The sequence below is a fragment of the Mustela putorius genome, unplaced genomic scaffold (genome assembly GCF_011764305.1).
Source record: "Mustela putorius furo isolate JIRA1106 unplaced genomic scaffold, ASM1176430v1.1 tig00003909_pilon_pilon_pilon, whole genome shotgun sequence".
In the NCBI taxonomy this organism is placed as follows: Eukaryota; Metazoa; Chordata; class Mammalia; order Carnivora; family Mustelidae; genus Mustela; species Mustela putorius.
The window spans coordinates 7,110,487-7,124,311 of NW_025422057.1; the positions used below are offsets into that span (position 1 = coordinate 7,110,487).

At 37.9% G+C, this 13,825-nt stretch overlaps 1 protein-coding gene across 6 annotated transcripts in view; it reads left to right on the forward strand.

Annotated features, from left to right (window-relative positions):
• The window catches only part of EEF1AKMT2 (EEF1A lysine methyltransferase 2), a 71,143-nt gene that overhangs the window by 9,403 nt on the left and 47,915 nt on the right, over positions 1 to 13,825 (forward strand). For 4 of the 6 annotated variants that reach the window (XR_006603118.1, XM_045068449.1, XM_004751746.3 and 1 more), the window contains exons 4-5: positions 6,672 to 6,779; positions 9,731 to 9,947. Coding sequence is in view for 5 of the 6 variants with exons in the window: in XM_045068449.1 (XP_044924384.1) it covers positions 6,672 to 6,779; positions 9,731 to 9,947 (325 nt within the window). In the remaining variant the exon portion in view is untranslated. Of the gene's footprint in view, positions 1 to 6,671; positions 6,780 to 9,730; positions 9,948 to 13,825 lie in introns of those variants that run through there. The other 2 variants (XM_013055721.2, XM_045068450.1) reach the window with 2 other exon arrangements.

Sequence of the window (13,825 nt, forward strand, 5' to 3'; positions counted from 1 at the left end):
TTTTTTTTTCTTTAATATATTGTGTGTTTTTGTTGTTTTTTAAGATTTTATTTCTTTGACAGAGAGCCATCGAGAGAGGGAATACAAGCAGAGGGAGTGGGAGAGGGAGAAGCAGGCTTCCCTCTGAGCAGGGAGCCCGATGTGGGGCTCAATCCCAGGACACTGGATCATGACCTGAGCTGAAGGCAGATGCTTAAGGACTGAGCCACCCAGGTTCCCTAATGTATTGTGTTTTTGGTGTCATGTCTAATAACTCTTTGCCTAATCTACTTTTTCTCGTTTCTTTTCCCCTGAAAGTTTTTACAGTTTTACTTTTTTACGATGATCCTTTTTGAATTAATTTTTGTATAAGATGAGGTTCAAGTCAAGAATCTTTTTTTTTTTTTTGCGTATACATGTCCCTTTTTTTATTTAAAAAAAAAATTTTTTTTAAAGGAGCACCTGCGTGGCCCAGTTGGTTCGGCTCAGGTCATGATCCCGGACTTCCAGGATCTTGTCCTGCATTGGGCTCCCAGCTCCTTGTGGGGTCCGCTTCTCCCTCTGATCTTCTCCTCATGCTCTCTCTCACTCATTCTCTCTCAAATAAGTAAGTAAAATGTTTACAAAAAATTTTTTTTTTTCAAGATTTTTTTTTACTTATTTATATGACAGATAACAAGTAGGCAGAGAGGCAGGCAGAGAGAGAGGGGAGGCAGGCTCCCTGCTGAGCTGAGAGCCCGATTCGGGGCTCGATCCCAGAACTCTGAGATCATGGCCTGAGCCAAATTCAGAGGCTTTAAACCACTGAGCCACCCACGTGCCCTAAAAACTTTTAAAGATTTTATTTATTAGAGAGACAGAGTGCGCATGTGCGCGATGGGGGAGGGTCAGAGGGGAAGCGGACTCTCTGCTAAGAGGGGAGTCTGATGTGGGCTTGATCCTGGGATTCTGGGATCATGAGGTGAACTGAAGGCAGACGCTTAACTGACTGAGCCATCGAGGCGCCCCGATGTCCTTTTCTTTTAATACCATTTGTTAAAAGACTGCTCTTCCTTCACTGAATTGTCTTTTCACTTTTGCCAAAAATCAGTTGGCCAGAGTTTTGTGTATCTGTTTCTGGACTCTTTTTCATTGATGTGTCTATCCCTTTGTAACAACGCATTGTCTTGATTAGTGTAGCTTTTTAGTAAACCTTAAAAGTTGAGTAGTGGGATTCTGCAAATTTTATTCTTTTTCTAATTTTTTGTAAAAAGATTGTATTTATTATTAGAGAGCATAATCACAAGCAGGAGGAATGGCAGGCAGAGGGATAGGGAGAGGGAAAAGCAGGCTCCCTGCTGAACAATGAGCCTGACGTGGTTCTCACACCCAGGACCCTGGGATCATGACCTGAGCTGAGGGCAGATGCTTAACGACTGAGCCACCCAGGTGCCCCTTGTCCTTCTTTTTCAAATGTTGTTTTGGCTATTCTAATGCTGTTACCTTTCCAAATAAATTTTAAAATCAGTTTGTATTTATCTGCAAAAGAATCCATGCTGAAAATTTGGTTGGAATTGAACTAAATTTGTAATTCGATGAGAATTGACATCTTTACTATCTATAGTCTTCTAATCCATGAACATGTTATGTCTCTTCATTTATTTAGATCTGCCTTGATTTCTTTCATCTGCATTTTTTCATTTTCAGCATATAGAGCCTTTTAGATTTTTATACTTGTATCAATATATATTTTTTGGAGTATTTTAAAGGTATTGATTTTTGAAATTCAGTTTCTGGGGCGCCTGGGTGGGTTAGTCATTAAGCGTCTGCCTTCGGCTCAGATTATGATCCCCGTGTCCTGGAATCGAGCCCTGCACTGGGCTCCCTGTTTGACAGGAAGTCTGCTTCTCCCTCTCCCACTCCTGCTTGTGTTCCTGCTCTCACTGTCTCTTTCTCTGTCGAATAAATAAGTACAATCTTTTTTTTTTAAGATTTTACTTATTTGTCAGAGAGAGAGAGTGTATAAGCAGGGGGAGCAGCAGGCAGAGGGAGAAGCAGGCTCCCTGCTGACCAGGGAACCTGATGTGGGACTTGATCCCAGGATCCTGGGAATATGACCTAAACCAAAAGCAGATGCTTAACCAACTGAGCTGCCCAGGAGTCCCAAAATAAAGTCCTAAAAAAAAAAAAAGAATTTCAGTTTGTAATTGTTTTTTTTTTTTTTTTAAAGATTTTATTTATTTATTTGACAGAGAGAAATCACAAGTAGACGGAGAGGCAGGCAGAGAGAGAGGAAGGGAAGCAGACTCCCTGCTGAGCAGAGAGCCCGATGCGGGACTCGATCCCAGGACCCTGAGATCATGACCTGAGCCGAAGGCAGCGGCTTAACCCACTGAGCCACCCAGGCGCCCTGTAATTGTTTATTGCTAGAAATATGGTTGATTTTTTTGTATCGACCTTGTACTCTTGCATTTATTAGTTCTAGGAGTTTTTTTGATGGATTTCCTAGGCTTTCCTATGTAGACATTGTTTATGAATAGGGGAAGTTTTAGTTCTTCCTTTTTAATTTGTATGCCTTTTATTTCTTTTTCTTGCCTAATTACATTAAATATGGCTTCCAATACAATGTTAATTAGAAGTGGTGACAACAGGACATGCCTCCCTTGTTCCAGTTTTAGTTTTCCAATCCACCTGTGCATTTCACCATTAAAGATGTATTGGCTTTAAAAAAAAGGGGGGTTGGTTGTGTCAGCTGTAGGATTTTTTTTTTTAGATGTCCTTTATCATGTTGAGGAGATTCCTTTCTATTTCTAGAATACATGTTGAATTTTGTTGAATTTCTGATTGTCCTATCAAGGTTATTTATTTCATTTGAGTGAGTTTGCAGTTTTTGAGGAATTGGTTCAGTGATATTATAAACAGAATTAGATTCTATGACCAGATGGGGCTTATTCTGAGATTGCAATGCCAGTTCATTATATGAAAATCATATAACCTATCATATTAACAGTCTAAAGAAGAAAAACTTTATTATTATACTCACTGATGGGAAAAAATATTTATATAACTCTTCTTTCCATTTGGGAGTCTGGAAATAGCAGTGTTAGAACTTTTCATAGTGTTCCACAGGTCTGTGAGGCTCTGTTCATCTTTATTCCCCCTATTTTTCTCTGTTGATCAGATTTGGTATGTCTTCAAGTTCATGGACTTTTTCTTCTCTAATTTCTATTCTGTCGAGACTACATACTGCATTTGGTTGATAGTCTCTCTAAGGCTTTTTTTCCCCTGCACCTTTTCCTTACTTAACTATGTGATGTTTTTGTTGTAAAAGGTAAAGTTTATTAGTCCCAAATGATTTTCCATGATGTAGATTTTTGTAATTGTACTTCTGTCATTTAAAATGTTTTCTGCACTCTGTATTTTTGTAGATCAGAAGTTAGATCTAGAATAAGGTACGGTAAACTACAGTTTGAGGGTCAAATCTGGCCTTCCTCTGTTTTTAAAAATACTGATTGAAACGCATTTATATACATATTGTCTGTACCTGCATGTGTGCTGTGGTGGTAGAGCTGAATATTTGGGACAGAGACTGTATGGCTGGGAAAGCCCAAAAATATTTATGCCTGCCTGCCTTCACTTTCTTTCTTTACTTTCTTCCTTTTCTTTTCTTTTTCTTTCTCTCTTTCTTTCCTTGCTTCCTCCATACCTCCCTTCTTTCCTTCCTTCTTGTGAGCAAATGATAGAAGTTTATTAAGCAAGGATACAGGAAAAAAACCTTTCAGGAACGAGAGGGGTCCCGACAGGGTTGGTCTGCTCTATTCCTTTATTTATTTTTATTTTTTTAAGATTTTATTTATTTACTTGGCTGAGAGAGAGAGAGAGAGAGAGAGAGAACGAGAATGCACAAGCAGGTGGAGCAGCAGGGAGAGGGAGAAGCAGGCTCCTCACTGAGCAGGGAGCCCCATGCAGGGCTCGATCTCAGGTCCATGGAATCATGACCCAAACTGAAGGCAGAAGCCTTAACTGACTGAGCCACCCAGGTGTCCCTGCCCTGTTCCTTCAAAGTAAAATTTTGATAATCTCTGATTCAGAGATTTTTACAAATTCAGTTTGCTTTTTTTTTTTTTTAATGAACTTAATAGATGGTCATTTATATTTGCTTCTGTGGCACATAATGTTTTGTTGTCTGTTTTTGTGATGTTAATCGTCATTGCTTATAAAAGGGCCTTTTAAGTGATTCACCTACATTTTTGATGGGTTTTTTTCTTTTTTGCTGGGCATAAAATTTTAGACTGCAGTTTTTCCTTTGCTATTTTCGGGCTTCCATTCTTTATGACTTATTGTCAGCTTTCAGTCTTACTGTTAGTCTTCGAAGGTAGTCTCTTGTTCCTGTGTTTCTCGCTACCCTCCACTCCCTGGATGCTTCTGAGGTTTTCCTGTTTGGGGTTTTTATCAGATACACAGTACTGGTTTTCTTTTTTCTTTTTCAATTTTCTTTAGATTTATATTGCTTTTTTAGTCTGTGGCTTGAGGTCCTTCATTGGTATTAGACAATTCTGACCCATATTCCATTTTCTCTCGTGCCCCATTCTCATTTCTTCTCCTGAGAGTCCTATTACATTTATTTTAGATTTTATACAGTGTTATATTTTGTTTTTTTATGTTGTTTCCTGTTTTTAATTGATTGTGCCTTTTGTTCTTTGCCTAATAGGAGTATTTTCTTTTGACCTTTCTTAAAATTCACTAATTTTTTTTCTGTGTTTAATCTACTGTCAAGCCTACCCTTGAATCTGTTTAATTACTGCTTTTTTCATTTCCGTTATTCATTTGGTTCTTTGTTACAGTTTTCAGGTCTCAGAATTCTCCATGAACTGTCATTTATTTCAGTTGTTTTAAAATTGATTTCTGATCATTATTTTATTTGGGTCTCCTGTGGTCTTTTCTAATGTCAGTTCTTCTCCCTTGGTTTCTTATCAGTTGTTGTTTCCTTGAATATCTGCTTATTTTTCACTCAGTGCCAGAAACCAAATGGGAAAAATGTTGCAGATAGTTTGAGGTTTTGAATGATCTACAAACCTAAAACATCTGTATATGATATTTTTATAAGTTCTGTTGTAAGAATAAATAGGCATGGGAGAAGAGGGAACTGGTAAGAGTCAGTTAATAGAATTATCCTGGCTTCCTGATAGAGAAGGATTTGAGAGAAAACTGGGAGAAAATGAAGATGTCAAAGAGTACGGAGTGGGACAACTAAAAGAGTTGGCATCAAAGTGGGGATGGTAGACCTTGAGATTAAAATAAAAATAATCAAAGGGAAAATAATTCTGTGTGATATAATTTGTGTGTTAACTAGAGTTTACAATTAGCCACTAGGTGAAAAGTCAAGGTAGTCTTAATGGAAGGTGTAGGTGTAGGTTAAGTTTTGAAGGAAATAAATTAGGTAAATAGTGAAGAGCAGGAATAGAATTTCAGGCTACACTGCTTTTCTTCTTCAAATTTCCTTTGAAATTACCTTTAGCCTGATTGTTCTAAAAATGTTCGGCACAGTGTTAAGGGGTGGGGTGAGGACCGGAAGCCATCATTTTTTTTTTTGCCACAGGCTCACACACTCTAGGTAAGTTCATACAGCTAGTGAACAGCTGGCGCTAAAGTTCTTGGCTCAAAACTTTTTTTTTTTTTTTTTTTTTTTATTAAAAGATTTTATTTATTTATTTGTCAGAGAGAGAGCGAGCAAGAGCAAGCGCAGGCAGACAGAGTGGAAGGCAGAGTCAGGGGGAGAAGCAGGCTCCCTGCGGAGCAAGGAGCCCGATGTGGGACTCGATCCCAGGACGCTGGGATCATGACCTGAGCTGAAGGCAGCTGCTTAACCAACTGAGCCACCCAGGCGTCCCGGCTCAAAACTCTTAATGTCCTCTGAGCCTTGATTCTTTGGGGATTTTAATACTTTTTTTTTTAAAAAATATTTTATTTATTTATTTGACAGACAGAGATCACAAGTAGGCAGAGAGGCAGGCAGAGAGGGAGGGGGAAGCAGGCTCCCTGCTGAGCAGAGAGCCCGATGCGGGGCTCGATCCTAGGACCCTGAGATCATGACCTGAGCTAAAGGCAGAGGCTTTAACCCATTGAGCCACCCAGGCCCCCCCGGCATATTAATACTTGCCCAACAACTTACCTCACATAGTTTTTGTCAACATTTCAAAAAAATACTGTACAAATGTAATATGGTTAATAATCACATGGCTGGTTGAAAATTGTGATTTGTAGTTATACTGAAGGAAAATTTTTCAAGAACTTACTACGTATTCATTTCATTTATTCATATAACTTAATTGTGCTAAGTAAAATTTTTGACAGATTTATGTGTGAATTAGAGCATGTCAACATCAGAAGTTTCATGTTACATTTTTCTGCTTGAAGGCAAAAATATTACATGTACATTCTCATTATCTTTGAGAGAATGAATTTTCTTTTGGAATAGAAACCAAATACTATAAAAACAAATGAATTGTCACTTGATATAAATTTGAACTCTTAGTGTCTATTTAGATTCTACAATAAAATTTAAACTGTAGATTATTGGATAGTATATGTCACTTGATCTATTATGTAAATAAAGCAGTCCTAGTCCTAAAGGAATGTTACAATTCATAAGCAAAGCAGTATGTTAAAACTTTATTTTAAACTAAAGTATAAAATTGTTTCTCTGTCTCTAGGCAAAATTTGGTTTCTCTGATATTACCGGAATTGATTATTCACCTTCTGCAATACAGCTTTCTGGAAGTATTATAGAGAAAGAGGGTTTATCTAACATTAAGTTGAAGGTAACTATTATATTACTATAAATTTTTTAAAATATAAGTTATAAAGTTTAAGCATTTCTAGAGTATATTTGCTAACAATATCTTTGAACTTGTAAATTAAGGATTAATTATAAATAACCCAAATTGAAACATCTTTAAGTAACTGAAAATTTTCAGTCTAGTCAGCTTGGGGAAGTTATTTTCTCCTCTTCCTTATGTATGAGTGTGTTAATTCTCATGTTTGTGAACACACACAAATACTGGCCGCTAACTTTGAATTAACTAGGTCCAAAAGTTGTAGATACGTAAAGTGGTGTAGTGCCACCGAAGATTAGTTCGTTTATTTTTGTGTCCTGTGATCCATAAGGAGATGATGACTCTTGGATTTATAGATCTAGCCCAGGCTTCTCTGAGCTTTAGAATGATTTATTTATTTATTTTTATTTTTACCTTTTAGAGATTTTGTTTATTCATTTGAGAGAGAGTGTGTGAGAGAGAGAGCATGAGAGGGGAGAAGATGAGAGGGAGAAGCAGACTCCCCGTGGAGCTGGGAGCCTGATGTGGGTACTCGATCCTGGGACTCCAGGATCATGACGTGAGCTGAAGGCAGTTGCTTAACCAACTGAGCCACCCAGGTGCCCTGAGCTCTAGAATGACTTAAAAACTGCATATTTTACAGTTCTGCCTAGATAGCAGTAGTCTCTCATTTAGTCCAAAAGGAAACTCCTACTTTCTCTTTAAACCTGCTTTACTGCCGTCTTTCCATTTCTGTTACTGATACCACCATTCACCTGTTGTATTAACTTAAAACCGGAAGAGTCATCCTTGATGCTTCTCTTTGCCTTAAGTCCTGTGTCTCCTTCTGTTGGTTTTATCTTCAGAGTGTATCAGGCACGTGCCCATTCCTTGCTGTTTCCTCTGTGCCCTCCGAAGTCCGAGCCGCCATCATTTCTTGCCTCCGTGGCTGCGGTGGCCTCTTGCGTGGCCTCTCCATTGCTCCTCTTGCCACCCTCTGTTACCACAGGGCAAGCAGAGTGATCTTTAAAAATGTCCCCGTTGCATTGAGAATGGAATCCGAGTCCCCACCCCCCTTACAAAGCCCCTCCTTTCTCACCTGGTTTCCTCTTCTCACCAGTATTCCAGTCACACTGGGTTGCTTTCTGCTCCTGAAACATGTCGGGCCTGTTCTTTTCCAGTCTTTCTACCTGCTCTCTCTGGAATATTCTTGCCCCAGATCTGAGCTTGTTTGGCTCATTCTCATCAGTCACATCTGTGCTCAGATACCACCTTCTGAGACCTTTCCTGACTCCTTTTCCAAAACATCTCTCTTCCCTGTCACTCACTGTGTTTATTATTCTGTTTCTGTTGTCTTCAAAGCACTTCATCTAAAGTTATTTGTTTAGCTTATTTATTTGTTGTTTCTCCCTTAGAGAACATAAGATATATTCTCATACACGGACACTTTCTTTTTTTGTTTACTATTATATTCTCAGTGACTGAGAAATCCCTGCATTTAATAGGTGTTCACGACATACTTGTTGAATGAACGGGAACTTTGATACAGGTGTTTCAGATAGGACCCTCTCTAAACTTAGCTCCTAAGAATAGTGGTCATCCTTTGCTTCAGGTATAATGAATACTTTGGTGTGAGGGCGGAGAAAAGAAACCATGTTCTAATGTAGATAAACATAAAGATCCACATTTTAAAATCAAAGGGTTTTAGGTAATACAGTGTTTATGATTAATGTATTAAGGTTGTATGAATAATAGCTAGTTGCTCAGTTTTTCAAAGTAGCTTTTCAGAATTAAGTACACTGACGAAGTATTGTATTAAATGAAATTGTGGCGGATCACTGGCTCAGGTGCTTAAAATATACTAATAGGTTATTGAAAATGAATGATATGCTGATGTGTGACTTCCACAACCTAAACTGCATGGTATTTATAAAGTTAAGTAACTGCAGTTTAAATAGTCCTCTGATTTCTTTCCTTTTTTTTTTTTTCTTAAAAGATTTTATTTATTTATTTGACAGAGATTACAAGTAGACAGAGAGGCAGGCAGAGAGAGGAAGGGAAGCAGGCTCCCTGCCGAGCAGAGAGCCCGATGTGGGGCTCTATCCCAGGTCCCTGGGATCATGACCTAAGCCAAAGGCAGAGGCTTTAACCCACTGAGCCACCCAGGCGCCCCAGTCTTCTGATTTCTTAAGCTTTATGCCATTCATTTTATCCTATAGTTCTTGCTGAGCTGCTGGTCAGGGCTGAGCAACTTCTGATTTTACTGAGTTTACTTTGAGTCACGTAACTGGTAATCATATCAGCTAAAAATCATTGTATTTCTTTCTTTTTTTTTTTTTTAATTTTTTTTTTTTTAAGATTTTATTTATTTATTTATTTGACAGAGAGAGGTCACAAGTAGGCAGAGAGGCAGGCAGAGAGAGAGAGAGAGGAGGAAGCAGGCTCCCTGCTGAGCAGAGAGCCCGATGCGGGACTCGATCCCAGGACCCTGTGATCATGACCTGAGCCGAAGGCAGTGGCTTAACCCACTGAGCCACCCAGGCGCCCAAAATCATCGTATTTCTAATGACCCGTTTTGAGTTCAGCATAGTTTTTGTCATCTTTAAGAACATGTCAAATATTCTACTTTTGATGGAAATAACTTTCATAAGCTGGGCTTGGAGGCTCTGTTATGTGCTGGTATTATTAGGCCGTACACCTGGCTTTGATTTGTTTCCAAATTTGTAGAGATTTGGAATGTCCAGGAAACAGTGTTAGTCTCCCACTAATGTTAGCTTTAATGATCTTAGAATGAAGCACATAAAAGTTAGCTATAAAGTTGAAAATATATTTATTATATGTAAAATGCCATCATAATTCATTGGTATTTTTATCTGTAATCTTTTACAGATTGTCACTTGAATTCAGGAGAGATTGTGTGTTAATTGTTCTCATAAAGACATTGATTTTTAATATAGGTAGAAGACTTTTTGAATCTTTCCACAAAGCTGTCTGGATTTCATATTTGTATTGACAAAGGAACTTTTGATGCCATAAGCCTTAATCCTGACAATGCGATTGAGAAGAGGAAGCAGTATGTGAAATCCCTGTCTGGGGCGTTGAACGTGAAAGGCTTTTTTCTAATAACCTCTTGCAATTGGACCAAGGAAGAATTGCTAGATGAATTCAGTGAAGGTAAATGGCCACGTGTTGTTAATGTGTGCTTACTTCGGGTTTCATGTATTTCAATGTTTTTTTTTTTCCCCCTTGGTGTTACAGTGTTTTACTGTTCCGTTTGTGGGAACTGCCCGCTTTTCTTCTCTTTTAACTGTATAGGCAAGGGACAAAGAAATAATATCCTGAGATCCAGAGTCCTTTCCAAAATTTTCCAAGAAATCCTGGCAGTGAGGTACTAACATTTATGAGTCTATAAAAGTTAAGTTCTTCATTTAAGCTATATAATCTCTTATTTAGAGACTCAAACAGAAAGCATATACATTGTGCTTCGGACTAGTATACTGATAGACTGGTCATCAGCAGTAATAGTAATCAGTCATATGCAAATGGGAGCAGTATTTTGAAAAATCTGACATGAGACTTTGTAGTTTCTAAATACTTTCTGTGTCTTGCTAATGGTCATTTGGGTATTTAGGATTTATCTTTTCATTGTACATAGAACAATTATTTTTAATGTTGCACAGAAAAAATGTAGGGACTTTGTAGTAGAAATGCTTCCTGTTAATTCTTTTTTTTTTCTGTGTTTATTATTATCTTTATTATAGCCATTCTAATAGGCATGTGTTTTTAATTTGCATTTCTTTTTTTTATTATTATTTTTTATTTATTATTTTTTTAAATTTTTTATTTTTTATAAACATATATTTTTATACCCAAGGGTACAGGTCTGTGAATCACCAGGTTTACACACTTCACAGCACTCACCAAAGCACATACCCTTTCCAATGTCCATAATCCCACCCCCTTCTCCCAAACCCCCTCCCCCCGCTTCCTGTTAATTCTTGAGGACAGCTCTACCTTTTTCAAGGTTTTGGTGCCAAGACAGGATCCTTTCTTGCCCTGTTAAGAAATTATAATTAGTGCTGTGTCTACTACGTGGGAATCTTGTGAGAACTGAGAATCTGTAATCTATGCACAAATATTTTGAGTTCATTGGCAGACTGTTCTTACATGTTTAAAGGAGTATTTTACCTGCCAGTTTGTTCATGTAGTGCACAGGCATTTCTGGGAAAGTACCTTGACAATCCAGGACTAGTATTTGCTTGTTTTTTTTCACAGACTCTTTTTAAGATTAGCATGAAGTTTTGTTAAAGAAAGGGGAGGGATTTTTAGGATGGAATATTAATATGATATGGAAGATTATATTATGTGGAATATGGACTATTAAGATGATATGGTACTAAATTTGTGTTAAATTTTGAATCTCAGTTGCCACAAGCTGATGGGAAATGAATTTATAACTATTTGCATGTACTTTTATCTTAGAGTTTGTTTTCGTTTTGGTAATAAGGGAATAGGCAGTAGGAGGGAGAACAATTAACACATGTCCTTCTGTGTGCATTCAGTGACTTCGGCAGGTTATATAATGTAAAACTTGAAGTGTTTGAAGCTTGAAATGTGAGCTTGTGGTTTCATTACTCTTGCCTCTGGAAAACAAGAATTATATATGATTTATTGTCTTGTATTTCATGCCATTAATTTTACTATCTTCCATGTTAAATTTGTTTCGTTTAGAACTGCTGAGGCCCTGTATCCATAGTCTTTCCTTTTTCCTGAAGCTTGACAGTTTTAACTTAAGTTAACACTGTGTAGGGCAAGTTTCTTTCCTGGTTTTTAAATACAGGTGTTCTCTTTTACCCTTGGAACCACCAGACAAAAACATATTTGTCTGTCTTTGATAATGAGGAACAGACGTTAGCCTGGTAAAGTGTGCTTAAAATTGTGTCTGTGTCTGAGAACTACTTTAAAGTTATGTTCACTTTCAGAGCTTAATACAGAATTTCAGCAAAATGTTACAACAGGAAATGTTAAATAAATACATAGAATTGAGGACATTTTTTAGGCATCTGTTTGAGAATATGGTGTTTGGAGTTAGAGATAGAACGCTAAATGAATACATGCATCACTGCCCAGGGGCTTGCCAGTGGCTTCTCGCGACTGGCTTCTGTGGTCCCTGTGACAGTCTTTTAAGGTTCTTTGCTTCTTTCCTTATTTGAAACAAAACTGTTGAAATAAATCTTGTATTTTTCCTTTATAGCGCTATTTATATAAACATTTTGTGATGTCATTTGTTTTGGTGGGGATTACTTGAATCATTTGCCAGATAGTGGGATGTTCTAATTTGATGTCCAAGGAACTTTACTTTCTTAAAACTACTGAGTTAAAAACAACTCCAGAAAACCTGTTTTACTGCATAAATAATCCAGATTTGTTAAGAAAAAGATTGAAGAATGTCAATAACCCCAACATGAAGGATATAGGTTAAAATAACTAAAATGATTTATTACTTATCATTGGCTTACAACCACTTTAAAATTTCGGTCTGTTATTTATTAAAATATAAGCACTTCAATTCTGTAGGTTAGTCCAAAGAGTTAAAAGATTAGTCTTGGAGAATTCACACAGACAGTTCCATTTTCTCTCTCTCTCTTTTTAAAGATCTTATTTATTTGACACAAAGAGACAAAGTGAGAAAGGGAACATAGCAGGGGGAGTGGGAGAGGGAGAAGCAGGCTTCCCACATCAGGGAGCCTGATGTGGGGCTCGATCCCAGCACCCTGGGATCATGACCTGAGCTGAAGGCAGACGCTTAATCAGTGAGCCACCCAGGTGCCCCTCCATTTTCTCTTGAACGTTTCCATTACGAAGTATTTTAAACATGCGTAGAAATTACAGAAAAAAGATAGAGTCTGTACCCATATATCCACCACGGTGACTATGTTTTCCAGCGTTAAGAGACATCATGTTATTTAAAAGACCTGTCCCGGGGCGCCTGGGTGGCTCAGTGGGTTAAAGCCTCTGCCTTCGGCTCAGGTCATGATCCCAGGATCCTGGGATCAGAGCCCCGCATCAGGCTCTCTGCTCAGCAGGGAGTCTGCTTCCTCCTCTCTCTCTCTGCCTGCATGTCTGTCAAATAAATAAATAAAATCTTAAAAATAAATAAATAAATAAATAAAAGACCTGTCCCTCTTTGGAGAAGTTTTCTTATCAGTTTTAATGAGCATTTTGATTTATAGATACTTGTTAAGATTTGATGAAGTTTGATGAAGAATATGAATTAGAATCACAGTTGATACTAATATATATCTCTTTTTTTATTTAAGATTTTATTTAATTTAATCTTTTTTTTTTTTTTTTTAAGATTTTATCTATTTGCCAGACAGAGATCACAAGTAGGCAGAGAAGCAGGCAGAGAGAGAGGAGGAAGCAGGCTCCCTGCCGAGCAGAGAGCCCCATGCGGGGCTCGATCCCAGAACCCTGGGATCATGACCTGAGCCGAAGGCAGAGGCTTTAACCCACTGAGCCACCCAGGTGCCCCAATATATATCCTTTTATATTTTTTCTGTTTATAAGAGTTAGTTCAGCTGAAGCTCAAGGCAAGGAAGCTTCCAGAATGCAGACACCCCCACCTTGCAGGAAAAAAATCTACCCTCCACACTAATAGTCCCATCGCTTAGGGAAAACCATGGTTAACTTCAGCCTTGCTTATCTTAGTTTTTCAAAACTAAATAATGAAATGTTAACTTTCCATTTCATTTTATAGTTCAGGAAAATACTGTGTTATCTTATTTTGATCTTTGCAAAATCACTGTGAGGTAGGTAGGGGCGTTGTAATGTGTAACCTCCTTGCATAGAAACTGAGGGTCCCGGCAGCATATCTTTCACCTAGTAAGTGGTAGAGCTGGAACTTGAACCCAGGACTCTTGAATCCACATTAATTTTTAAGTCACACTGTGCTGCTTTGAAAGTTACTACTTCCTTTTCTTCCCAGATCCTTCATTAGTTCAGTCTAGATCTTGGTTTTTGTTTACAAACTCTTTTTTTTTGTCGTGGTA